Source organism: Vanacampus margaritifer, chromosome 18 (assembly GCF_051991255.1).
Source record: "Vanacampus margaritifer isolate UIUO_Vmar chromosome 18, RoL_Vmar_1.0, whole genome shotgun sequence".
NCBI classification, from domain to species: Eukaryota; Metazoa; Chordata; class Actinopteri; order Syngnathiformes; family Syngnathidae; genus Vanacampus; species Vanacampus margaritifer.
The window spans coordinates 16,683,043-16,695,227 of NC_135449.1; the positions used below are offsets into that span (position 1 = coordinate 16,683,043).

A 12,185-nucleotide genomic window follows, 5' to 3' on the forward strand; every position below is an offset into this window, starting at 1 on the left:
TGGATGTAATTGCGTGACACAAACCGGAAGTAATTGTTTGCAAAATATTCTTGAACTAAATAATTTCATGGTTTCATCCAATTTTAACACAATCCCACAACCTGTCATGAGTTGAAGTGGACTCTGTCACGGTTGCGGAGTGGAGGACCCAAAAGCAGGGAGGTAGGAGAACCACAGCAGGGATGCACGTTCTACTAAACATAATTTATTTTACAAAAACACTAACAAAGGTACTGGGAAAACAAAACCAACAAAGATCTGAAAAGACCAAAAATCAAAGGAACAACAAAACACCAGTGGTGACAGCAACAATGATCCAACCCAGACAGAGGGGAGACCGGAGACTATATACGCACACACTAAGACATAACAAGACACACCTGGAGCAAGACACAAGTGGCTGAGGGCACGGATTGGTTGACACGAGTAAGGGCAGGATTACACTCAACAAGACCAAGGGAGACACAACCAAAAACAGAAACCAAACATGACACAACCATAAAGGTTGCAAATAAATCCATCCATCCGCCTATCCATTATCTGAACCGAATATCCGAGGGTCGCGGGCGTGCTGAAGCCTATACAGGAGTAGTCACTTTCACACATATATTCAAGGCAGTCCTCTTAAGCAACACACACAAACAAACAAATGCGAGACACTCAGTGCGTGCTTCCGTCAGTCATGAGCAAAACAGGCGTCCGTCTCTGAAATTTACATTGTACTAAGCCGGTGAGTGACGATTACATTGATGGACGAAAACCCAATAAGGGGGAAGCATCATACAGAGTGCATTGACCGTCATCTCCCAACCAGTTATTTGGAATGTTCTTTGTAATTAAAATAAAATTAAATAAATTATTGGACAGGAAAGCTGTGGCCCAGAAAAAAAATACATTTTCTTCAGGAAGAAAAGGGGAATCGTGTGCATGTGCCTTATAAGAGTTATAGAAGATGATAGGATGGATGGATTGGCTGATGGGGAAAATTGAAGATTAGGGGGAGACCTTACAATACAAAACAATGGTCCACTTCTTGTTTCCTTTTCTATAGTGTATTCACATTGCTCCCATTCTATAGCTGATGTTGCAGCCTTTTGCTAAAGTCACTGAAAAATACTTTTTGTCCTATTTAAACTACATTCACTTAACTGTGTTTATTAGACATGCAAGTAAAGCTGGAATGAGTTGGAAAATGTATTTTTCCTGCAGATCAACATGCTACTCAACTTTAAGAAGGAGATGCAGGAGTGCCCCTGTCCCGAATATATCCGAGAACAGCTGCTTGACTTCCATGAGGACCTCATGAAACACTGTGGTAAAATTATTTTAAAATACAGTCTACCAAACCTTTGCTGTGTAGAAACTGTTTAATTAATCAGCATCTTCAATCCATGATTATTTAATTTGTATTCCAAGACTATTAATTATTTGTGTGTAGTTAATAGGACCCTTATTAACTACACACAAATTATTATTTTTAATGTCAACAGTGATGAAAGTTGCGTTTATGTTAACTAGTTACTCATAACGTCATTAATATTTTTTCAGTATAGTAAAAATCATAGGAGGAGAGAGTAATTTGCTGTTATCTATATTCACTGACAATGGATAGCTCATACACTGAATTAACACAGAATGAACATTCTTTTTATGAAAAAGTTTGACCTGATTTGATTTGATCGGAGCAAAAGAGTTCCGAAAAAAATCCTGCTGAGACCTAACTTTATTTCCCTTCACTGATTTTCCCTCACTAAATAATATAGCACATCTAAAAAACAAGTTAAATCAATCAAGGTGACAGACTTGTTTCATTGAGCAAACTCATCTGATGCTGCAAGTGGCTCTGCCTCCTCCTCAAGGCAAAAATGAGTGATTAGCGACTAGTTAACGCAATGCTCTAAATATCATTGCTGAGTTGTAAAATAGACAAATCTACTAGTTTGTACAACTCCTAAAATTATTGTCTGTAATATCACTGTTCCCTCAGGTATAGAGTTAACAGAAGATGGCTCTTTAGACGGAGACAGCAATTTCACCATTCGGGGTCGACTGATGTCGTTGGTGGAAAAAGTGTCTTACCTGAAGGACAAGATTGTCAAACCACCAAAGGAAAAAATGGATAGAAAGCCAAGTAAGTTTTTCATAGCTTAAGATGTACACTAGTCACGATGAGGAACGGATAACTCACTTATTTGTTGTTTCCGTGCTCATGCAAAAGCCCTTTGCTCGCCATATACCGTCCCTATTGCCCTCAAATAGCAGGGGGACATTGTATCTGTTCTACTCCTTGTATTTGAAAACAGATATCTGTACTTTATACTCCTTACTTTGTAAAAATGTGCTGGCTATCGTGAAATCCCATATATAATACGCAGCTGTGTATAATACCCCCAAAAATGACCCTTAACTCATTCACTCCCGGCCATTTTTACTGAAGCAACCACCTTCGCTCCTGGCTGTTTTACTGGATTTTGACTGATTTGGCAAGTCCCACAGAATATTGTGTTCTATTGGTATGAACACCTGGAACCTACCAAAAGAAAGATTAGAGTCTCTTTTTTCATCAGGAAAAAAGGAAGTGAAGGACATATATATATATATATATATATATATATATATATATATATATATATATATATATATAAGTGTGTGTGTGTGTGTGTATATATGTATATATATGTGTGTGTGTGTGTATACATGTGCATATATATGTGTGTGTGTGTATATGTATATATACTGTATATGTGTGTTCATTTTGAAAATACATTTTAATTTAGTTTTAGTTATCGTCTTTTGACTAAAATTAATTAAAACATTTTGTCATAATTTAGTCATCTGATTGTATTTTAGTTTTAGTCCGATTTTAGTCGACGAAAATAAAGAGCAATTTTAGTCGACTAAATTGACAGTTTAGTCAATATTTTCCTTTAGCATACAGTTCAACAATAATTATAACACACCTTTTTGTAACTAGTTTAACACGCAAGACACATTTAATACAACAGTGCCTTTATTGTTTCAATAAAACATGTTGAACTGACAATAATATAACTTAGTTTTCACCTAATTAAAAAAAAGTGCATAATTGCTTGAGATTAATCTTACAGCTGCACAATGAAAACATAAAACGTAAACATGTTTGAACATTAAATAAAGTGCAGTGAACCCTGAACAGTTTCTGAGTGGTTCTTTTCTCTTACCCGCGTTTCATTCCTTCTGATTGGATTGTGTGAATTTTTGTCAGTGTTGTTTTCATTTTCAGATTAGTCATTGACAAAATTGTCAGTCAATTTTAGTTATCGTTATCATCTTAACGAATGGCTTCTATTTTAGTTTTCATTTAATTTTCGTATGAATTTTTTTTCCGTGGACATCATCTCCCCACCATTTGATTCTAGAACATTTCAATTTTTTTCAAGGACAGCCGGTTGGGGATAAAATATGCATTCTTTGGAAGAAGTAATTATTGTGTAATCATCTTGCTATTGAAAAGCAAACTAATATGTTTAGCTTTTTACAAAAAAGGACTCAAGTTGCCGAACTCCGCCCAGCAATGGGTAAACCGTGTTATTACCAGTATGCCAATTTGGTGCGCCAGCGTGTGAATGTTGCCTGTCGACACGAAATATAAAATATATAGAATACTAGAAAATACAACAAGTTATTTTAGCATGATAGAGGAACTGATAGGCTTAATTGGTATAGCGTCATCTCTGCTAGTAGTGGCTTGGGTAAAAATTACTTTTTTATTTTTATTTTTTAACAAAAAAGTTGCATCCTACAGCTTTAAGTAAAGGAGTTGAACCAGTTCTTCTACTTTTAACAGTCTTATGTCTTATACTTATGTCTTAGTACAGTATGTGTGAACTTTTGCCACCATAATAAACTTAATTAAATTAACTTGAAATATTCTTTTCTGTCAAGTTTTACTTACTTTCAAGACAAAGACACACCTAAAATAATGCAATAGATTTAGCACCAAACGTGTACATGTAACAATGTTCTTTGAGGACATATTCATGACCTCAATGGCACAATGGCACTATATGGCGATATTCATGAGTCGTTTACGCTACTCTCAACCTGTAGCAGTGTATAAAATGAAGTTTCGCAAAGCTCAAGATATCAATAATGTTTTGCTCATTCAAATATTGGCATTCAGCTATTCAGCATTTCCACACAATTTCTCCATAAATTGCTCTTTGTCTAGTCTGCTTGTAAGATTGTATCCATTTCTCTCCATCTGTCTCTTCAGGTACATTACAGCAGTTGATTTCAGAGACGATGGTTCGCTGGGCTCAGGAGTCAGTAATTGAGGGTCCAGAGCTCGTCAGAGCCATGTTTGTGCTGTTGCACCGACAGTATGACGGCATTGGAGGACAGGTTATGTTCTGTTTTTATTCATTTTTATTTATGACCATTGCAATTTACACACGCACACACACACACACACACACACACATATATATATATATATATATATATATATATATATATATATATATACAGTAATTATATAGATAGATGGATGGATAGATAGATAGATAGTTTGGACAAAAATGTCGATTTTGAGATTTCTCCACAAATAGCCTCCTTAAGGTCTCTAGTTTCATTTTCCAGAAGCGCAAAAGTTAAAATTGTAATAGAAGTGTATGAAAATAAGCAATAATTAGAACAAGTGCATCTAGCCAACATGTTGTTTTCAGCCGACGCTATCTAGCAGCGCGTCTCGAATAACTTTTGGACCATCATTTTCTTTATGTGACCAAATGCATTTGAGACATAACATCCATAAGTTATCAATAAACTTACTTGTCACAAGCCACATCAAATGGCAAATAATATTTTAATTCACACAAAATTATTAAATTAAATAAAATTTCCCACTGCGGTAATATGACTTCATTTAAACAAGAAAAACATCACGAGGAGCAATAATAAAACCAAATTTTGGCTGATGCCTCAGAAGATGAATTGGAAGCTCAATGTGATCTTCAAATTTGAGGCTGTTTTCATCTGTTGAGAGGTAAAACTTCCTTAAGTTTTACAGGGTTCAAATCTTGGATGATGGCCTTATCGGCTATTGGAATTGCTTTTCCACTGATATGTTAACAGTTCCTGGAAATTTGGGGTCGATAAACTTTTCCTGCCAACATTAAAATTGCTGTAACTTTGTCAATTTTTGAGGTACGTTCATGTATGATATGTCATTTTAAAAGGAATTAATTCTAAAATAAGAACATAGAATATATACATATATGAATATAGAATATATGAATATCTCAATTTAGATTTTTTGGACACGAGGACCCTTTTGTCTGTCACATATGTCACACATCATTTGGACAAAAATGTCAGTTTTGAAATTTCTCCAAAAATGCCCCCTTAAGGTCTCTATTTTAATTTCCCAGCAGTCTAAAAGTTTAAAGTTTGGTCAAATAAGTGATTTTGTAGACAATGTATGTCATAACTAGGGTGTGTTTTTAGCTGAGCTGCTAGCTAGCGACGTGTCTCGGGCACCTGTTCCAAAACAAACATGTGATCGCCTCTAACATCATTCACAAAGGATTTGTATAAATGGACATAACAACCAATATAAGTGGCAAACACCATAATGTGTACCTCAGCACGAAATCGAACAGAAACCAGACACACATACACACGTGTTGAATAACAAGATGTACACTTATGCAGCACGGCTGTACAAGCTCTTCATGTGATCCAAACATTGCCGAACAATCCAAAACCTGGATCCACAAAACCACGACAATGACAGCAGTTTTTTTTAGGAGGAAACCTAGTCAAAATAAGTGCTCCAAATTCTATTTTACAACAGATTAGCACATGTTAGTTCAGGGGTAGAGCCGCAGTCCTGCATGTTTTTGATGTCGCCCTCCTCAAACACAGCTGAGAGGCTCCTGCAGAACGTAATTATGAGCTGATGATTTGAAACACCTGGGTTGCAGCAGGCAGGAGACACCGAACACATGCAGGACCGAACTTGCCTATCCCTGTGTCCATGGGGAGTATTTACATGTATTTCACTTGAGAATGCAAGTGATAGCAGACACGCCATGAACCTTGATTTACAAGTGTGTGCGTGCACACACACACGTCCTTTTTTTTTTGTTTCCTTTGCAAAGCATTGGACTATGTTGTGCTCTACATCATCAGAAAGATCCATCTTTTTCCTTATCTTGCATGAAAAAATGTGACTTACTCAATAATGTGGACTAATCTTGTTAAGGAAATTCTCTTTAATTAGACTTAGCTGGGATGATTGAACCTGTTGGAGGTTTATGTCAGTGATTTAGATACGAGGATAAACATACAGCATTGCAAAACTTTCAATTACATTTAAATGTTTAACTTCATTCTTGCATGCATTGTAATTTGGAACACAGTAGTCTAAACAAGATTGTGTCATGAGGGAACGTGAGTGGATAAGGGATGGTGGACCCAAATGCAGGGAAACAAGAATTGCAGTGAAGTGCAATGTGTGGTTCTTTTATTAACCATAGTGATAAAGGTGAGCAGACAATCATGACTGGATGGGACGTGGGTGGACTGGTCGCCATGACTGGACGGGATGTCAGTTGACTGGTCGCCATGACTGGGACGTGTCGTGACCTGATTTGCCTTGACTTGCTGTGGAGTGATGGCTTTGTTAGCTGTGACGAGGACAACTTGGTGTGACGAGGATGACTTGGTTAGCTGTGGCGATGACTTGGCTGTGGCAATGACTTGGCGGTGACGAAGGCTACTTGGCGGTGACAATGGCTACTTGGCAGTGACAAAGACGACTTGGCTGTGACGAAGACTTGACGCATGAGAGGAGGAAGGGAAGACACACACATGTGGACGTGGTTAGACATAACGAGACAAGGGAAGAAACCAGGAAGACAAGACAAAAAACACCAACCACAGACAAAAACAAACAAGAACACCCATAACAAACAAAAATCCAACCCCCACAGAACCGAAACATGACAGATTCTCCCTGATATTGTCATTGATGTGAAATTTATAGTATTGCTCAAGGATGTGTGTCTTCTCTTTCTTTCTAGATTCGGGCTCTTCCCAAGACTTACACAATAAACTCTGTATCAATCGAGGACACAATCAACCTGCTTGCTGCTCTTGGTCAGATAAGGTCATTGCTGAGTGTGCGGATGGGAAGAGAGGAGGAGAAGCTGATGATAAGGGGACTGGGGTGAGAAAATGCTCCTCTTCATGTTCCTAAAACCATCTTTGGATTTGGAAAACAATACTTTCAATTGACAACTTCAAAATTGATACTGTGTTGTTAACCTATTCCATTTGTGGCCTTTTTCAACCTGGATATCTGAAGGAAGCAAGTGTTCATATTTGAATGGAAAGAAAGAGCAAACCGGTATAACAACATGAATATTTTCTTCTGCAGTGATATTATGAACAACAAAGTGTTTTACCAGCATCCTAACTTGATGAGAGCTCTGGGGATGCATGAGACTGTCATGGAGGTCATGGTGAACGTACTCAGTGGAGGAGTTTCTAAGGTATGGAGGGCTGCTTGAAATCTATTTAAAGAGGTGCCTTGTGCATTCATTTTCGTTTAATCAATATTCTTGTTACACAAGTGTTAAAAGTTAAATGTTAACCAACACAGACAAAACTCTGTCTTAAATTTAATTTTAGGTAGAGTAAGACTAGGGATGTAACAATAACTTAAATATTGTGATGTTAAAATAGTCATGATATTGCTGTTGTCATGTCATTATATTCCAAGCAGCACATCTGTTAAAAAGGCAAAGTTGTATTCCATTTGTGCAGTTTTAGCACCCTGTTATCACTCCCATTAATCAGTCTTATCAGCAAATATGTTTTAACATCTACATCAAAAAACATTACTTTTTGCCCACTTCAGTCAAACACAGCATTGTGAACTACATAGACCAATATACTTGGTGCCACTTAGCCAATATGAGCGCAAGAATAATATGTGACATAGACTGGCTAAGCTTATTTCTTTGTACTGACACGTCTGTGAATATAAAGTTTGAGTAACAGTGTTAACTTTTTATTTGCCTTTAATTTAATCACACTTGAAACATGAAGCATAAAATTGACATTTGTGGTGACAGTAGAAATTCAGCCCTGCACACGGTTCATCACACACATCAATGACACGACGTCTTTTTCAATGAAATGAAGATATCGGGGAGTCTCCCCTCATTTCCCCAAAATATTTCTACCTCTTCTAACCTCGCTACTCTGGCGTTATGAGATGGGGAAAAAAATTAGTTAGACAGGTTTCTGCTCTGATTGTAAACACTGACGCTCGAGGAAGCCAAGGACAGCAGCCAAACATGAGCGAGCATGAAAACAGTCCACCAATCGTGAGCGGGGGCGTTCGCATGGTTTAATTTGCATAATTTATGCAGGCAAGACGCATGAGTCCAACACCTAACACGTCCACGAAAGGAGTCCACCAGCCCACCAATCAATAGCGCGCGTTAAACTAAATTTGCATATGGCACTGATAAAGGTCGCTTGCCTTGGCGGCTTGGCTGGACTTACCAAACAGACAGTGAAAAGATCCAATCAGAATCAGTGAAGAGCAGACATGACGTCATAAAAGCCAAGACGTATGTGTGGAAGAGTAGTAAACACACGGATGTGCATATGAAATATATAATATTCATATGTAAGTCAATGAGTAAACATTAGCGGTGGGCGGATACAGAGTCAATTCAACATGGCTACTTGAAGAGATACAGTAGTAAATGACTTACGACATTGCAGTAAAAACTTGATAATTCGTGTGATGATAAACTTCCGGCGCCGAAAAGTGACTTTGCTCACGAAGAATATGTCACAGCAAAGAAACAAATTTGATTTGCCTGGCCATTCTAGCAGGGTCAATCACGGTCAAGAAAGTGGGTGTGAGTGTTTTTTTTATATCGCCAACCTCCCAATATTGTGATAATTATTGTATATTTATTGTATTGTGATGTTTGTGATGTTTGGATTACATCCCTAAGTAAAACTAGATTGTTTAGTTTGGCCAGCAGTGTTAGGTGTGATCCTGTGAGAATCCTAATAAAGACAAAATATAAATCAATTAACTAATCATGAAGAATTATTTTGACTGTGGAGAATTGATTGTTGATTAATTCCACTTTGAAACAATGGCAAAGCGCAAAGTGGAGTGCAGTGTTTTGCTGCAACCAGCAGAGGCACTGTTGAATCTATCTCTCCTAAAAATAAAAAATAAAAGAGAAAATTACATTAGCTTTGGGAAGTTGATCTACACTCATGCTTTGACTCCTCTGGACAGCATTAATCTGTTCAATACAACATATGTAAACAGAGTTCAGAACATTCAGAGTTGATCTCCTTTTACAATGATTTTTTTTAAATTATACAGTGTATGTTAGTCAACACAGGTTTATATCTAGAACACGTTAACAAAAACCACAGCTGTAACAAAGTGCTGCACATAATATGAATACATAAATAAATAAATAAATACATATCATTTTATTTGGGAATTAAAATATTTAAGAAGAGCCCCCTTCCCATTGGCATTTCGCTGACAGAGGTGCAGGGTTTTATTTCCTATTTTTGGAAATAGCAATATCTTATATTTGGGTTTGTTTTACAGGAAATCGCCTTTCCTAAAATGGTGGCCAACTGTTGTCGTTTTCTTTGTTACTTCTGTCGAATCAGCCGTCAAAACCAGAAAGCCATGTTTGACCATCTCAGCTACTTGCTGGGGAACAGCAGCGTAGGCCTTGGTGAGTGACTGTGATTGTAAGTTGTAGTTTGCGACTAAGCTTGACATCACGGCAGGCATAGTGAGTAACTTTATTCCCACAAAGATCAAAGAAAAGGTGCTACTGACGAGTAAGTATAGCATGTGCAAACAAAGTACAAAAAATAAAATTTCTTAACTCCTACTAAAAAAGAGCTACTGTGTAGAGTAGGGTACTTATATTTAAACAACGTACAAAACTAAAAGATCAATACACGCAAAATGATACTGAAGAGAAAATAGTGAAATATGAAAAAAAAACAGCAACTGAACAAGAAAGGAGTAGAGCAAATATACCAACCAAGAAAACGCAAAAACTTATGAGTGTAAACAAAACTAATAAACATCCAACCTGAAGCAGTATCCAATATTTGTGCAAGACAGAGTGTATCTACGGAGCTTGAAAATGGGAGCTGATTACTGTAGCTCCCCGGTGCACACCTCCTTGCTTAACTCCTCTATGCGCCAACATGGAGAACAAAGAAAAAAAAAAGTAAAGCCAACTGACAGGAGATACAAAACAAAACACAACTCTTTGGTTTATGACAGTAATCCCTACCTCCCCAGCGGTCACGTCCAGGCAGCCTGCTCTGCTTGTCAAGATGATGAACAGAGGGGACAGAAACTTTCAGCTGATGGTAATGGAACAAGGGGAGCGGGAAACTATCATGAATGCAGACAATCTGTGGTACAACAGATGAGGGATGTCCAAGGAAGGTGTGTTGACGATGAAGCAGGATCTTCATGGCATACTCAACATATGGCTGCCTCCAGGTATTGATTGGTTGGCTAGTATCCCAATGAGAAGCTAACAGGATCGCCCGTGGAAATGCATTTCTGACTATAGAAGTGAAGTGGGAACCACAACTTTGGCCACAGGAATCATATAGTCTTAGACATGGTATCATGGTGTTAAATGAAGTCTGGAGAGAGTATTGGGCTGAACATTGTCGGATCAGACGGTGGGCAAGGGCGAAGTCTATCGAATCCAGTGAGAAAAAGAGCCCACAGTGCCTGATGAGAATTGAGTCTGTGGTGGAGCACATGTAGGAGAGGTTCTTGTGGTTCCTCCAGACAAAGAGTGGGTGAGTAGGACCCTCCAACCAATTCCTCCACTCCTGAAGAGCCAAAACAACAGCCAGTAACTCATGGTTCCCAATGTTGCAAACTAAAGACTGGGAGATTATTACTGGGAGCTGTGCTATTGGGCTAGTTAATCATGCAGTGTGGTGGAGCCATATGACTTATCATGCCAGAACAATTTTACTGCAAAGTGTAGTGTAATTTTGATCGTTGTGTTATTTAGACACCTAGGAATTGTTTAATATTGTGGGAAAAAATGTGTTATATATCGCCAATCAACACTTATCTTCGTAGACAACACACAAGAGTTCGGCCATGAAAACTGGCACCCCTTGATTTTTGTGCAGGTTGCAAGCCTTGTTTATCGCATTGGTGAATTGAGCAGACCATGCTGCACAATGCTCGCTGTTCCGGCGGGCTGAGAACATTTTATTTAAAACATTATTTTATGCGTGTGGACAGCACGTGTTATGTCACGACGATCACGTGATTGTCCAAAAATGGCAGTTACTGTACCTAATGCAAATATATTCCTAAGAAGTACTATAAAATCGTAATCACTAAACGTAAATTGACAAAAAATTTCAGGAAAGAGTTGAAATTAACCATTTCACAGAATAGCTGGTTAATTTTTAATAAACGGAGTCTTGCTTTAACACACGCCTCGCCTGCGCACCTTACAATTTGGAGGCTGAAAGTAGATAACATTTTATGCCTGGTGGAAGCAGCTCTAAGTTGTGGCATAGGTGGTGCAACAGTGGTTGAACTTGAGCGCACTGAATTTAAAGGAAATGAGAGGGTCCTTCTCCATTGGCCACGAAGCATTTCGGTTCACGCCCACAATGGCGCAAATGTCAAAAAAATAAACAAGTATTTCTAACTGCATGTATTTGCAAAAATATGAAAAGACAGGGTTCCTGGTAGAAATATATTTGGTAGACAATTTTAGACACCTTGTGGATCTCAATACATTGTGCAGGCTTATCAATGTATATTAATTATTAATAAAACAAATGTACGGAAATGTCATTAAATTATTGGATATAATTAAACATTACAATATTTACACAGTTCATAATATCAATTGATAATCCATTCCGATGATGCATCCTTAGCAAAGTTTTATGGCACAAAGTAAATTCAAAGGTTGTTTTTTTTCCCCTTTCCCCCATGTAAAACAGTAGCTTTTTTGTAATCAGATTTCAAGCAATTGCGTGTGTATTGTTTTTTATTTATTTATTTTTCATCTTTTTTCTCCCCAGAATTTTGAACACAATTTAATATCCTTAGATGTTTCACTGCGTAT

At 37.6% G+C, this 12,185-nt stretch overlaps 1 protein-coding gene across 2 annotated transcripts in view; it reads left to right on the top strand.

Annotated features, from left to right (window-relative positions):
• ryr2a (ryanodine receptor 2a (cardiac)) overlaps window positions 1-12,185 on the top strand; it is a 233,607-nt gene that overhangs the window by 122,784 nt on the left and 98,638 nt on the right. For both annotated transcript variants that reach the window (XM_077550282.1, XM_077550284.1), the window contains 6 exons: window positions 1,210-1,315; window positions 1,988-2,131; window positions 4,256-4,383; window positions 7,068-7,213; window positions 7,424-7,538; window positions 9,647-9,779. In XM_077550282.1, coding sequence (XP_077406408.1) covers window positions 1,210-1,315; window positions 1,988-2,131; window positions 4,256-4,383; window positions 7,068-7,213; window positions 7,424-7,538; window positions 9,647-9,779 — 772 coding nt within the window. The remainder of the gene's footprint in view (window positions 1-1,209; window positions 1,316-1,987; window positions 2,132-4,255; window positions 4,384-7,067; window positions 7,214-7,423; window positions 7,539-9,646; window positions 9,780-12,185) is intronic.